This window comes from Balaenoptera physalus (genome assembly GCF_965194825.1).
Source record: "Balaenoptera physalus genome assembly, chromosome: 6".
Lineage (NCBI taxonomy): Eukaryota > Metazoa > Chordata > Mammalia > Artiodactyla > Balaenopteridae > Balaenoptera > Balaenoptera physalus.
In genome coordinates, this window is record NC_138885.1 from 56,145,872 (window position 1) to 56,162,304 (window position 16,433).

Genomic DNA, 16,433 nt, shown 5'->3' on the forward strand with positions numbered 1-16,433 from the left:
TTTGGATATATTTAGAATATATGCATTTATCCCAAATAAGGTCATTATTGTCTTGTGAATGATAGATGTTTGAATATGTTTAGACAATAGTGGATCAAAAGTACATTTATCTAGGTTGCTTATTGTAAGGTCCCTGTCTTAGTTTTCTAAAAGTGAAAACAACTCTGGAACTTACCTCTCTCTACTAAGTATTATTGTCATCCATAAGGTCATTTAAGTGCCTGTCTGGAATATTATTTGGCAAGGGTTTTTTTTCACAAAGAGAGTGGGTAACTGGAGCCATGATTATATGCCATTTTTTCTCTCTAAGTTGATGTTCACTATTGGACTGTACAAAAATCAGTTTACCTTCCCTCCTTCACTTTCTGCTACACTAACTGGAACGTAAACAATTAGAAAATATTGCCAATGATGGAGGATGGTAAGCCTGATTTTAGGAATAGGTTGTTGTAAAATGGCACAGAAATTAGAGTAATCCTTAAATCTCATTATTTGAATTTTGATTGACGAACAGCTGTAAACCTCGTTTGAGAGAACCTAAGATTTTTGTGGTTGTTGACACAATGTTTGGTTAGGGATTGAAGTGACATAGTGGTACAAAGCCATTCCTGTAGATCATCACAGTAAAACCTAGCATGTTAATATGGGTCTCATCTCTGATGATGGAAAACCTGTACTGTGACCTGGCAACAAAGCAAATGAGCATTTTGATTTATGTGATTTTTATATTTGTATGTCACTATTGTGTTTTCCCCCCTGTCTTAGGATTTTTGGGGGACTTATTTTAGATATCAAAAGAAAAGCTCCATACTTCTGGAGTGACTTCAGAGATGCTTTCAGCTTGCAGTGCTTAGCATCTTTTCTGTTTCTCTACTGCGCGTGTATGTCTCCTGTCATCACATTTGGAGGACTGCTAGGAGAAGCAACTGAAGGGCGAATAGTATGTATTATGCTTTTCTCTGAACTTTGAAACTTAATCAGCTTTTAAGATTCATAGTTAGATGAGAGTCTGCATTTAATTTTGGATTCCTTTATGAGGAGAGATTTGATGTATGGTCTGGCGGATAAAGTTCATATGAATTTCCTAAATGACTAATGGGACTGGTAATCAGGGAGTGGAATATCTCAGAACAATTAATTCTTATCTTACACAAGGTTCTGATCTCATCCCTGGCTCCCCAGTCCTAGGCTAGCTTTCGCCTCTGGTTCTTGACTCATAAGAGGTCCATTTTCCTATTGATATAGGTCATGCTTCTGCCAGACATTTATTATGAATACATGTAAACTTTTAGTAAGCAAAAGAAAAGTGAGATAAGGAAGGGGGAGAGGACATATCCCTGCCCACTACCATTCATACTCTGCTGACTGCCTGCCGCCTTTTATTTATCTTCCTACCCCACCTCCTGCCCAAGGTCGCTAGGCTCTTCATAGCAAAGGGAAAATAGACCCATGTATTTTACATATTTTCTCCCCAGTTATAATCGCAGCCTGTACAGCTTAGATAATGGAATCATTTATATCTCTACACAGAGTGCAATCGAATCTCTCTTTGGAGCGTCCATGACTGGGATAGCCTATTCTCTCTTTGGTGGACAGCCTCTTACCATATTAGGCAGTACAGGACCAGTTTTGGTGTTTGAAAAGATTTTGTTTAAATTTTGCAAGTAAGTGTTCTATACTTTTGGCCCTCAGCCCCCTTCTATTTCTCTACTGTATTTAATCTTCTTCCAACATCACATTTGGAGATCTGCTGGGAGAGGTAGAAGTCGCTGATTTGATTCAGTTTGCCATTTTTGTCTCTCCATGGAAATAAAGGAACAGTAAAATATTGATGCATATTGTTATGTAATATTTATAAAAACTTATATTCAGTTCTAAGCACTGAGAAACCTCTTTGAGTTTTGTACCCTTAGGTGTTCCCTTTAGACAAAGTCTTGAGTTTAGGTACTCATGGGATGTGAAGCTTATTTACTTTCACTTCCTGAATTAGACTTACTTCCATCTACTTAAAATGGTGGCAAGCTGTTAAATGACCTTCTTTCCACTGTTCTTTTCCCCCTCCTAGAGAATATGGGCTGTCATACCTATCTTTAAGAGCTAGTATTGGACTTTGGACTGCAACCCTGTGTATCATACTTGTGGCCACTGATGCAAGCTCCCTTGTCTGCTATATCACCCGGTTTACTGAAGAAGCCTTTGCTTCTCTTATTTGCATCATTTTCATTTATGAGGCCCTGGAGAAGTTGTTTGAACTCAGTGAAGCATATCCAATCAACATGCATAATGATTTGGAACTGCTGACACAATATTCGTAAGTACCATTTCCCCTGTTGGCTGTGGGGCTTTTCTTTCTACCAATATTGTTATTGTTATAAGAAATATGAGGAACTTACTCAGCAGATAGAGTTCCTTAAGTTGATTCATGACCTAAATCCTGGTCTCTCAGAGTTGAACAAGATTTTAAAAGTCATCTAATCAGCTGCTCATCTGAATACTTGAGTTTTCGTTATCACATCTTTGCCAAGAATAACTTTTTGAAGTTTTATTTGTCGAGCATTCCTTATTAAGTAGATAATGAACCAAGATCAATTTTACTATACAGAGATTTTTTTTTTTCAAAGTATTTTTGGTTTTGGTCTTCCTTTAGGACCTTTTCCATTTAATGTAATCCAAAGAGCACAGTAGTGAAAGATAAGATTTCAGATTTAAAGCAGTGAGATAAAAGAGACTCATTGGGTCTAAATTGCATAGTTTGATGTTTGAAAATATGATAAAGTCTTAAACAAAATATCACTGAATTGAAATGTATTTTTGCTTTTGGAACCTATGATATTTATGATAAAAGTACTCACATATTGCCTGTTGAGGGTGATATTACAGTTTAGGGTTAAAGATGGGATTGTACCTATTACACTTTCTAGTTTTGTATGCCAGCAGTTTGGGATTTCTCTAAGGCTGTATTTGCAGAGTATATGTGGACATTATGTTACTCTTCTTTGATTTAATTTTAGGATTTTTTTTGTAATTATATATACATTTTAAACAGTGAATATTTGAAACAATATGTTCTTTACCAGGCGTCAACCTGGCATTATAACCTCTGCATTAACTACCAATGCTCTTCTTATAAACTGCTCAGATAGGCCCTCAAAATCTTCCTTTGAAGATTTATCATCTTTATTTACTATTAGAAGTTGGAATTGTTGAAATTAGGCCAAAACAGTGCAATATTATAGTCTTGTTAAGAATGATGTAATGATATAGAGTTGAAAATACGATGACTTTTAGTACTTTGAATTCTTCTCGGTCATTAGAGATATGTTTAAAGTACATCTCTGTTTTAGAACAAAAAAAAATCAGAGTGGGATATAAAATAACTTCCCCAATAAAAGTAAATGGTGAGGGTGTTGTGAACAGGATTCAAATGCAGATGAAGGAGGTGTCAGGGACACTCAGAAAGCAAGCAGATGGGAAGAACAGTTTGATCAGAATGAGATGTAACATTGATACATGCCTTTTCATTTATCTTTAGTTGAAAAGAGAGCAGTGTCACCTAATTTTGGTATCTTTGCTAGGATATGCAATTATCTCTGCTTGAATTTTCAAACCTACTACACGCCAGGCACTGTGCTCGGTGCTAGGGAAATCATGAACAATATTCTGTTCTCAGTGAGCTTCCAGTTTAGTAGGAAATGTAGACAAACAGACAACACAATGGAATAAGTGCTGTGTTAAAGGATTGGTCCAGAATACTATGGTACTACATCAGAAGAGCACCTAACCCAGATTTCAGGTTCAGAGAAGACTTCCTGGAGGAAGTGACATAGAAGACCAAAAAATCAGTAGGAATTAGGTGCTGAGGAATAGAGATGGAGAGTGGTTTAGGTGGAGGGAATGGCACAGACTTGGATATAAGAAATTTATTAATGCTTTGAAATATTTGTCCAAAGTTATATAGATAGTGGTGAAACAAGAAATTAGACTCAGGCTTTATGACCCTGATGTAATTTTCAGTAACTGAAGTTACTGCTGTAATTTTAAAATTTCTTTAAAGTACTGTTTCTCAACCACTGATACATATACAATCAAAGAAAAGCAGACAAAACTTAAATAGGCAGGAGCGTTTTTATAATCAAGTGTTCATCATAAAGTGTTCTTCCAAAAATTCCACTGGATTTTTATATCCTTAAAACCCATTATAAATGAAAAAGATGGTGAATAAGAAATGCATGTAGGTATAATAAATAACTATAAAAAGTGGTGAATGATTGCTCTAGCAACTATCTAGCAATTTCAGTCTCTAAACATCAGTTAAAATAAGTTCACTAAAGTTTTAATTTTTAAAATTAAAGTTTTAATTCCAAGGAATATAACAATTTTTCTTTTCAAAGTCCTTTTATAGTCACTTTATATTTAATGAAATCCTATGGAGCAGATAAAATCTATTTTATAGAACAAGTTACTGATTTATAACTTACCAGTAATCATATAAAGCATAATGAAGAGTAGAACCCACTTTTCTTAATGTTATGTTTTCTTTATTAGAGGGTGTGACTTTGTTCTGCCTCTCAACTTTATCTCACCTTTTGGGCACATTGCCATGAATTCTTTATCAGATTAGTGTAATGTCAGTGTTGGCACTTTGTATATGATAATTTTACTCAGAGTATCTGCCATTTCTGTTGGGAAATTTTAAGCAAATTATTCTCGTTCATGTAAACTATTGCTACATTCATTATTCATTCATTCATTTCTACTTTGCTAGGTATTTTAAGTGTCACCACTACATACTTTATAGTATTAGTCATGCTAAATAAATGCTTAGAGACTTTGCTGATAACTTGTTTTGGAGAAAGAAGCACTTCCCTTTAACTATGGAAATTAATATGCTAATTGTTCTGAACACTCTTCCTCCTAGAGATTTATAGAACTAGTAAAATTCAGTTAGCTTAGCATATTTTTCTATTTATAAATGCAATTCTTGATAATATAAGGTGTTCAGCTTATGCACTTTACATTTATTATTTATCAAACAGGAAAAGATCGAGAAAAGAATATATACAACTCTGGGAAAAGAAGTTTACTTCGTAAAAACATTCTTTAGTTAGAGCTCTCAGTTGCAGGCAAAATAGTTTTTATATACCACCCAAAAAAACCCTGTTTTTATAAGTAAGTACTGTTCAAATATTATGTGAAGGGTAAGAAAATATGTTCTCATAAATGAATGCTCATTGCTGGTCCCAGTGAAGTCTGTGTCCAGCTTCCACTCATTCCTCTGTGTAGCTCATCTCTTCTTTATGTGGGTACCTGGGGTCTTTTGGCTATATCAGAACTTGCTCTAAAGATGATTAGTAGGAAGCTAATTTTATTTCTTCCAGAATTTTCATTTTGATATCTAAAAGGAGGAAGGCAGAATTTTTTTCAATTATAAAAGCATGTTTTTAGGGAATAAGAGAGATGGTCCTACTCATTCTGAAATCATATCCCTGGGTGTTGTGGGCTGAATTGTGTTCCTTCAAAGTTTCCCACACGCCAGATTTCTGAGCAAATCTGATGGCTCTCTATGTATTTGAACACTTTTAGCACCCTCTCTACCTCTGTAATCTCTTGTCTAAATTATTACAATTGCCTTCCAAATGGTGTCCCTGATTCTACTACCCTTCCCTTCCACAGACTGTTTTCTATGAAGCAGCCAGAGTTATTCTCTTAAAACCCAAGTCAGATCATGTCACTCTGCTTCTCACAGCCCACTGATGACTTCCCATCACCTTCAAAGATGCTGTATGAGCTGTTCCTCACTGCCTCTCTTATCTTCTCTTCTGCTTCCTCCTCGGCTCCACCCACGCTCATCTCCTTGCCCTTCAGCCTTCATACTTGCTGTTCTTTTTGCCTAGAATGCCCTTCTACAGATATCTGTGTGGCTTGTTCCTTCACTGTCTTCAAAATCACCTGCTTGAGGACTTTCCATCTAAAATGTCAACTCTCTTCTCTCTCTTCCTTTTTTCAATCTAAAATATTATATAATTTATTTATCTTTTTAAAAGTAAGATTTATTGAAGTATTATTTACATACAATAAAATATGCCTCTTTTAAGTGTACCCTTCAATGAGTTTCACCAAATGGGTAACACTATAATTGGAATATACAATATTTCCCAAAGTATTTCCTCATGGCCCTTCATAGTCTGTCTCTCACCCCAACCCCCAACCCCTGACAATCACTGATGTGATTTCTATCTCTAAAGTTTTGCCCTTTTTAGAATGTCACATAAATGGAATCATAGAGTGTATAGCCTTTGGTGTCTGGCTTCTTTCACTTATCATATGCTTTTGAGATTTACTCATTTTGTTGCATGCATCAATTTATTCCTTTTTATTGTTGGTCAGTGTTCCACTGTATGGACGTACCACAAATTGTCTATCCAACCACAAGTTGATAGATGTTTGGGTTGTTGCTACTTTAGAGCTATGTTGCTTCACATGCAGGTCTTTACTTGGCCTATGTTTTCATTTTCTCTTGGGTAAATACCTAGAAACAGGATTGCTGGGTTATATGAAAGGTGTATATTTTAACTTTATAAGAAAATTCCAACATGGTTGTACCATTTTGCACTCCCACCAGCAGTGAATGAGTGTTCCTGTTGCTCTGCATCCTCATCAGCACATGGTATTGTGCTTATGTAGAGTGATACCTCTATCTATTAGTCTAATTTATTGTGTGTTCCCCTCCTAGAGTGAGTTCATGAGGGAAAGGGATTTAGTCTGTTTTGATCAGTGCTTTCCCAGTGTTCAGATCAGTTTCTGGCACAAAATAGGTAGATGTTCAATGAAAATCTGTTGAAAAAATAAATGAATGTTGAATGAATATCACCTCTATCTAGAATTTGTACTAAGGCTCAGAAGGGTTTATGGCTTACCCAAGTAGAAGAACTAGAGCTAAAACCCAACACATCTAACATTTAGTCAAACACTTTTGACAATGTACCACATTATAGGTCACTGGTTTGACCAAATTAATTTCTATTATTAATATTTAGAATATGAGGGAACTTGGATAAATTTTATTTTATTTAAGTCTCTTAGATATTATCTTCAAGCAGTTTAAAATTTATCACAGGAAATTAAAAATATAAAAATAGAGGGACTTAAAACATAAATATTTGAATAATATTAACATATGCAGTAAAATAGATTCTTATTTTAGAGTTCATTAGAGCATAAAAGTGCTTATTTTGATTATAATGATTCCCTGTAAATAGGTATTTGACAAGAAGGGAAAAAAATCTTGGCTAGAGATGAATTTTGTTGTATCACATTGAAGCCCACTTCACCTTGTTATTTTTAAGAAACTTGGTAATAATTTGGATTAAAAGATGGGAATCTATACCAATATCCTAGTTAGTTGCTTTGGGTAAGCCCCTAAGAGCAGCCTTCTAGAGACAATGTCTTAACCCTCAAAAATACACAGGAAGTACATGTGAAATATGTAGGGAATAAGAGCTCTGGGAGGATACCTACCAAACTTATAATACTTTGGGGATAGAAGAAAAGACTGAAAAAAAAAAGGCTTGTTCTCTTTGTATATTTTGGAGTGTTCAACTGGCATTGTGTGGATACATTATTTTGTAATTTCTTTCTAAGAATAAGTTTTATGAGAAGCAGACCCACAGATACAGAGAACAAACTAGTGGTTACCAGTGGGGAAAGGGAAGGGGGGAGTAGCAATATAGGAGAAAAGGGTAAAAGGGGTTATTATAGGATTATATGAAATCATGTGTGTGAAACTTTTGAAAACTGTAAAGCACTATAGAATTTAAACAATCTTTCATTCAATTAAAAAAAAAGTTTTTTTATGGGAAATAAAGTCTTTTGACAAGCCATAGAACATAGAATGAGGTAATTAGGGCCAGGTGGTGCTCATCAAATCAGTTCCTGTGTAAACAAATTTATTTTCCATTTCAGGAAAATAGCAACTTACAAAACTCAAAGGAAGAATAGAGCAAAATGTTTAAGGTATAATAAGTAGATTTGCCATTCTGTTCTTAAATTCTCTTATTAGGCTCATTCTTTCAACATCTATTGCTTTTCTCTGAATTGTGTTAGCATTGATAGCGTGAAAATGAATATGGTCTCCACTCTAAAGGAGCTCAGTGATTAACAAGAAGAGACTAGAGATGTGCTTTGTACATAGTGGCTGCACACAGAGAATTTGTTGAATCAATAAATGAGGAGGGAGCTAGAGGCAATGCATAGTCAAATCATTGCAACCTGGCATGGTAAGTATTTATACTAGACATATGTTTAATGGTCCAGGAGAAGCAGTAAAAAACTACCTTAATTTATCACTCCATCTCTGTTGTACCTGTAACTTGAGTTTCTTATATGTGGCGTATCTGTTTTTCTCTCTCTTCATTATCTCTGCATGAGCAGGTCATAATTAGAGTTGAAGGCACCAAGGTAGATAGATGAAATCCTGGGACCAGTTGGCAGAGAGTCTTAAAAATTGTAATGAGTTTTATTGTAAAAGATCATTGGGGGTAATGACAAAGCTCTGGGAATAATTATGTGATAATAGATTAGAAGGTGATCATAGGAAGTGGAGCAAAGAGCAATACCCTTGGTATGGAATGTTTAAGTCCTGATTATTGACTGAGACAATGGTAATGAGAAGAAAATAAACAAACTGGGGAAAAAAGGAAAGAAAAGCAAAAATTGGCAAGGCTTTATTCATTCATTCAACAAGTAATTATGGAATACCTTATAATTTATATGAGCAATAACAAAAATTTGCATACATGGCTTTATTTAAGCCTCACAATAATCTATGGTATAAGTATTACCCCTCAGATGATCAATCTGAGGCTCCAATAAGTTAATTAATTTGCTCAATATCCCAGAACCAGTGAATGGTAAATGAGAGTCAAACTCAGTATACTTTTTTTTTATTAAAATGTAGTTGTTTTACAATATTATATTAGTTTCAGGTGTACAGCATAGTGATGCAATATTCTTATAGATTATACTCCGTTTAAAGTCATTAAAAAATAATGGCTATATTCTCTGGTGCTGTACAACATATACTTGTTGCTTTTTTTTTCTTTTTAATTTTTGAATTTTATTTTATTTACTTTTTTATACAGCAGGTTCTTATTAGTCATCAATTTTATACACATCAGTGTATACATGTCAATCCCAATCGCCCAATTCATCACACCACCACCCCACACCCCCCACGGCTTTCCCCCCTTGGTGTCCATACGTTTGTTCTCTACTTCTGTATCTCAATTTCTGCCCTGCAAACCGGTTCATCTGTACCATTTTTCTAGGTTCCACATACATGCGTTAATATATGATATTTGTTTTTCCCTTTCTGACTTACTCCACTCTGTATGACAGTCTCTACATCCATCCACGTCTCAACAAATGACCCAATTTTGTTCCTTTTTATGGCTGAGTAATATTCCATTGTATATCTGTACCACATCTTCTTTATCCATTTGCCTGTCGATGGGCATTTAGGTTGCTTCCATGACCTGACTATTGTAAATAGTGCTTCAATGAACATTGAGGTGCATGTGTCTTTTTGAATTATGATTTTCTCTGAGTATATGCCCAGTAGTGGGATTGCTGGATCATATGGTAATACTATTTTTAGTTTTTTAAGGAACCTCCATACTATTCTCCATTAGTGGCTGTATCAATATACATTCCCACCAACAGTGCAAGAGGGTTCCCTTTTCTCCACACCCTCTCCAGCATTTGTTGTTTGTAGATTTTCTGATGATGGCCATTCTAACTGGTGTGAGGTGATACCTCATTGTAGTTTTGATTTGCATTTCCCTAATAATTAGTGATGTTGAGCATCTTTTCATGTGCTTCTTGGCCATCTGTATGTCTTCTTTGAAGAAATGTCTATTTAGGTCTTCTGCCCATTTTTGGATTGGGTTGTTTGTTTTTTTAATATTGAGCTGCATGAGCTGTTTATATATTTTGGAGATTAATCCTTTGTCCGTTGATTCGTTTGCAAATATTTCTCCCATTCTGAGGGTTGTCTTTTCGTCTTGTTTATGGTTTCCTTTGCTGTGCAAAAGTTTTAAGTTTCATTAGGTCCCATTTGTTTATTTTTTTTTTTATTTCCATTACTCTAGGAGGTGGATCAAAAAAGATCTTGCTATGATTTTTATCAAAGAATGTTCTTCCTATGTTTTCTTCTAAGAATTTTATAGTGTCTGGTCTTACATTTAGGTCTTTAATCCATTTTGAGTTTATTTTTGTGTATGGTGTTAGGGAGTGTTCTAATTTCATTTTTTACATGTAGCTGTCCAGTTTTCCCAGCACCACTTATTGAAGAGACTGTCTTTTCTCCATTATATATCCTTGCCTCCTTTGTCATAGATTAGTTCACCATAGGTGTGTGGGTTTGTCTCTGGGCTTTCTATCCTGTTCCATTGATCTATATTTCGGTTTTTGTACCAGTACCATATTGTCTTGATTACTGTTGCTTTGTAGTGTAGTCTGAAGTCAGGGAGTCTGATTCCTCCAGCTCTGTTTTTTTCCCTCAAGACTGCTTTGGCTATTCGGGGTCTTTTGTGTCTCCATACAAATTTTAAGATTTTTTGTTCTAGTTCTGTAAAAAATGCCATTGGTAATTTGATAGGGATTGCATTGAATCAGTAGATTACTTTACGTAGTATAGTCATTTTCATAATATTGATTCTTCCAATCCAAGAACATAGTATATCTCTCCATCTGTTGGTATCATCTTTAATTTCTTTCATCAGTGTCTTATAGTTTTCTGTATACAGGTCTTTTGTCTCCCTAGGTAGGTTTATTCCTAGGTATTTTATTCTTTTTGTTGCAATGGTAAATGGGAGTGTTTCCTCAATTTCTCTTTCAGATTTTTCATCATTAGTGTATAGGAATGCAAGAGATTTCTGTGCATTAATTTTGTATCCTGCAACTTTATCAAATTCATTGATTAGCTCTAGTAGTTTTCTGGTGGCATCTTTAGGATTCTCTATGTATAGTATAATGTCATCTGCAAACAGTGACAGTTTTACTTCTTCTTTTCCAATTTGTATTCCTTTTATTTCTTATTCTTCCCTGATTGCCATGGCTAGGACTTCCAAAACTATGTTGAAAAATAGTGGTAAGAGTGGACATCCTTGTCTTGTTCCTGATCTTAGAGGAAATGCTTTCAGTTTTTCACTATTGAGAATGATGTTTGCTGTGGGTTTGTCATATATGGCCTTTATTATGTTGAGGTAGGTTCCCTCTATGCCCACTTTCTGGAGAGTTTTTATCATAAATGGGTGTTGAATTTTGTCAAAAGCTTTTTCTGCATCTATTGAGATTATCATATGGTTTTTATCCTTCAGTTTGTTAATATGGTGTATCACATTGATTGATTTGCGTATATTGAAGAATCCTTGCATCCCTGGGATAAATCCCACTTGATCGTGGTGTATGATCCTTCTAATGTGTTGTTGGATTCCGTTTCCTAGTATTTTGTTGAGGATTTTTGCATCTATGTTCATCAGTGATATTGGCCTGTAGTTTTCTTTTTTTGTGACATCTTTGTCTGGTTTTGGTATCAGGGTGATGGTGGCCTCATAGAATGAGTTTGGGAGTGTTCCTTCCTCTGCAATTTTTTGGAAGAGTTTGAGAAGGATAGGTGTTAGCTCTTCTCTAAATGTTTGATAGATTTCACCTGTGAAGCCATCTGGTCCTGGACCTTTGCTTATTGGAAGATTTTTAATCACAGTTTCAATTTCATTACTTGTGATTGGTCTGTTCATATTTTTATTTCTTCCTGGTTCAGTCTTGGAAGGTTATACCTTTCTAAGAATTTGTCCATTTCTTCCAGGTCGTCCATTTTATTGGCATAAAGTTGCTTGTAGTAGTCTCTTAGGATGCTCTGTATTTCTGCAGTGTCTGTTGTAACTTCTCCTTTTTCATTTCTAATTTTATTGATTTGAGTCCTCTCCCTCTTTTTCTTGATGAGTCTGGCTAATGGTTTATCTATTTTGCTTATCTTCTCAAAGAACCAGCTTTTAGTTTTATTGATCTTTGCTATTGTTTTCTTTGTTTCTATGTCATTTATTTCTGCTCTGATCTTTATGATTTCTTTCCTTCTGCTAACTTTGGGTTTTGTTTGTTCTTCTTTGTCTAGTTCCTTTAGGTGTAAGCTTAGATTGTTTATTTGAGATTTTTCTTGTTTCTTGAGGTAGGCCTGTATAGCTATAAACTTCCCTCTTAGAACTGCTTTTGCTGCATCCCATAGGTTTTGGATCATCATGTTTTCATTGTCATTTGCCTCTAGGTATTTTTTGATTTCCTCTTTGATTTCTTCAGTGATCTCTTGGTTATTTAGTAACGAATTCTTTAGCCTCCATGTGTTTGTGTTTTTTACGTTTTTTTCCCTGTAATTCATTTCTAATCTCATAGCGTTGTGGTCAGAAAAGATGCTTGATATGATTTCAGTTTTCTTGAATTTACTGAGGCTTGATTTGTGACCCAAGATGTGATCTATCCTGGAGAATTTTCCATGCACACTTGAGAAGAAAGTGTAATCTGCTGTTTTTGGATGGGATGTCCTATAAATATCAATTAAAGCTCTCTGGTCTATTGTGTCATTTAAAGCTTCTGTTTCCTTATTTATATTCATTTTGGATGATCTGTCCATTGGTGTAAGTGAGGTGTTAAAGTCTCCCACTATTATTGTGTTACTGTCGATTTCCTCTTTTATAGCTGTTAGCAATTGCCTTATGTATTGACGTGCTCCTATGTTGGATGCCTATATATTTATAATTGTTATATCTTCTTCTTGGATTGATCCCTTGATCATTATGTAGTGTCCTTCCTTGTCTCATGTACCATTCTTTATTTTAAAGTCTATTTTATCTGATATAAGTATTGCTATTCCAGCTTTCTTTTGATTTCCATTTGCATGGAATATCTTTTTCCATCCCCTCACTTTCAGTCTGTATGTGTCCGTAGGTCTGAAGTGGGTCTCTTGTAGACAGCATATAGATGGGTCTTGTTTTTGTATCCATTCAGCAAGCCTGTGTCTTTTGGTTGGAGCACTTAATCCATTCACGTTTAAGGTAATTATCGATATGTATGTTCCTATGACCATTTTCTTAATTGTTTTGGGTTTGTTTTTGTAGGTCCTTTTCTTCTCTTGTGTTTTCCACTTAGAGAAGTTCCTTTAGCATTTGTTGTAGAGCTGGTTTGGTGGTGCTGAATTCTCTTAGCTTTTGCTTGTCTGTAAAGCTTTTGATTTCTCCATCGAATCTGCATGAGATCCTTGCCAGGTAGAATAATCTTGGTTGTAGGTTCTTCCCTTTCATCACTTTAAGTATATCATGCCACTCCCTTCTGTCTTGTAGAGTTTCTGCTGAGAAATCAGCTGTTAACCTTATGGGAGTTCCCTTGTATGTTTTTTGTTGTTTTTCCCTTGCTGCTTTCAGTAATTTTTCTTTGTCTCTAATTTTTGCCAATTTGATTACTATGTGTCTTGGTGTGTTTCTCCTTGGGTTTATCCTCTTTGGGACTCGCTGTGCTTCCTGGACTTAGGTGGCTACTTCCTCTCCCATGTTAGGGAAGTTTTCGACTATAATCTCTTCAAATGTTTTCTCGTGTCCTTTCTCTCTATGTTCCCCTCTGGGACCCCTATAATGCGAATGTTGTTGCGTTTAATGTTGTGCCAGAGGTCTCTTAGGCTGTCTTCAATTCTTTTCATTCTTTTTTTCTTTAGTCTGTTCCGCAGCAGTGAATTCCACCATTCTGTCTACCAAGTCACTTATCCGTTCTTCTGCCTCAGTTATTCTGCTATTGATTCCTTCTAGTGTAGTTTTCACTTCAGTTATTGTATTGTTCATCTCTGTTTGTTCTTTAATTCTTCTAGGTCTTTATTAAACATTTCTTGTATCTTCTCGATCTTTGCCTCCATTCTTCTTCCGAGGTCCTGGATCATCTTCACTATCATTATTCTGAATTCTTTTTCTGGAAGGTTCCCTATCTCCACTTCATTTAGTTGTTTTTCTGGGATTTTATCTTGTTTCTTCATCTGGTACATAACCCTCTGCCTTTTCATCTTTTCTATCTTTCTGTGAATATGGTTTTTGTTCCACAGGCTGCAGAATTGTAGTTCTTGCTTCTGCTGTCTGCCCTCTTGTGCCCTTGTTGCTTATTTATTTTTACCTAGTAGTTTTTATCTCTTAATCCCCTATGCCTATCTTTCCCCTCCCCACTTCACTCTCCCCACTGGTTAACCACTAGTTTGTTCTCTATATCTGGGAGTCTGTTTCTGTTTTGTTATATTCATTCATTTGTTTTACTTTTTAGATTCTACATATAAATGAAAACATAGAGTATTTGTTTTTCTGTGTCTGACTTATTTCACTAAGCTTTAGGTCCATCCATGCTGCTGCAAATGGCAGAATTTCATTCTTTTTTATGGCTAAGTGATATTCCATATATATATATATATATATATATATATATATATATATATATATATATATATATATATAATTTTCTTTTTCCATTCCTCTGTTGATGAACACTTAGGTTGCTAATATCTTGGCTATTGTAAATAATGCTACTGTGGACATTGGGTGTGTGTATATTTTCAAATTAGTGTTTTTGTTTTTTTCAGATATATACCCAGGAGTGTGACTGCTGGATCATATGGTAGTTCTATTTTTAGATTTTTGAGGAACTCCATACTGTTTTCCACAGTGGCTGTACCAATTTACATTGCCACCAACAGTGCAAGAGGGTTCCCTTTTTTCCACACCCACACTAACATTTGTTATTTGTAGACTTTTTGATGATAGCCATTTTGACAGGTGTGGGTGATATCTCATTATTGTTTTGATTTGTATTTCTCTGGTAATTAGTGGTGTTAAACATCTTTTTGTGTGCCTGTTCGCCATCTGTATATCTTCTTTAGAAAAATGTCTATTCAAGTTTTCTGCCCATTTTTTAATCAGGTTGTGTGTGTGTGTGTGTGTGTGTGTGTGTGTGTGTGTGTGCATGTTTTTTGATATTGAGTTGTATAAACTGTTTATATATTTTGGATATTAACCCTTTATCAGTCATATCATTTGCAAATACCTTCTCTCATTCAGTGGGTTGTTTTTTCGTTTTGTAGGTTCATTTGGTTTTAAAGCCCATGAACTTTTTTTCTATGATAAAAAAATAAAAATAATAGTAAAACTTCAATTTTATTATAACTCCTTAAAGGCAGTAACTGTCATATGTTTCTATGTATTCCCCATAGCACTTAACATAATACTCTGTACAAAATAATTTTAACCTGTTAAATCATTGAATGAACAAAGAAGACTACGTGCTATGTTCCAGATACTTGGGTGTAAAAGTAGCACCATAGATGGGTCTCTGCCCCAATTGAGCATATTATCTATTGAAAGACTTAGACATTAAATATTACACAAATAATTACTTAATTATACTTGACATAAATGCCATCTCATAAAGGTACACAATGCCATGAGAGTGAGAAATACTTCCAAAGTTATTTGTATTTGGAGGCCAAGGAGAGCCTATAGCTATTTGAATGGAGATAAGATTCTGATGAGAAAAAGTTTAAGAAAAATTTCATGGAGAAAGTATTTATGTTTTAGTTTTAGCTAGTAGTGGTGGTGTTTTGCAAAGTTATTTTGCACATTTTTGAAAAGCTATTTTCTTCATAATATGTTATAGCTATAAGTTTAAATAATTTATTAGAGAGAAAAGTATTAAGTACTTACAGAATCTCTTCTCAGAATAAAATCTGAAACATGGAAATAGATGTATTCATAAGAGACTGCATTATTTAAATAGTCATCTTAATAGAAACAAATTAAAGGTTTAGTAATAGAAGAATGAGTAAACTGTGTCATATCCATTAAAAATGATGGTTATGAAGAGTAATGAGCAAACAGAAAATACTTACATTATAGTTCTATATAAAAGAGATTAGAAATGCTCATATGCTCATAAAAATGTTGAAAATATACATAAGAATTACTGAAAGATATATACCAAAAAATTACAGTTATTGGTGGAAAGATTCTGAGAGATTTCTTTTTCATTTTTTATTTTATAAATATTCTGTAGTGTGGTTTTATTATTTTTGAAATTCAAAATACTTTATGAAAAAGAAAAATGAATAGGCATAAAAACATGTTTGGCTTCTATAGATACATCATAACTCTCTGATTTTATGCCTTATGTTAATACCTAACTTGCTACACAGCACTCTTAAGGTGATTTAATCATTAAAGAGACTTAAAAAAAAATCACAAATCATTACTGTTCAGCATTCACAGAAAGGTACTAATAATAACTACAAAGGCAAAAGCTGAGCATCTGCAACCTAGGGACTAAAATTAGTAATAATGTTGAAGGGAGTTCTACCAAAT

The 16,433-nt window shown here is 34.5% G+C and overlaps 1 protein-coding gene across 11 annotated transcripts in view; it reads left to right on the top strand.

The window, feature by feature from the left end:
- SLC4A10 (solute carrier family 4 member 10) overlaps positions 1–16,433 on the top strand; it is a 475,347-nt gene that overhangs the window by 384,369 nt on the left and 74,545 nt on the right. For all 11 annotated transcript variants that reach the window (XM_082464954.1, XM_082464953.1, XM_082464958.1 and 8 more), the window contains 3 exons: positions 766–940; positions 1,531–1,664; positions 2,066–2,311. In XM_082464954.1, coding sequence (XP_082321080.1) covers positions 766–940; positions 1,531–1,664; positions 2,066–2,311 — 555 coding nt within the window. The remainder of the gene's footprint in view (positions 1–765; positions 941–1,530; positions 1,665–2,065; positions 2,312–16,433) is intronic.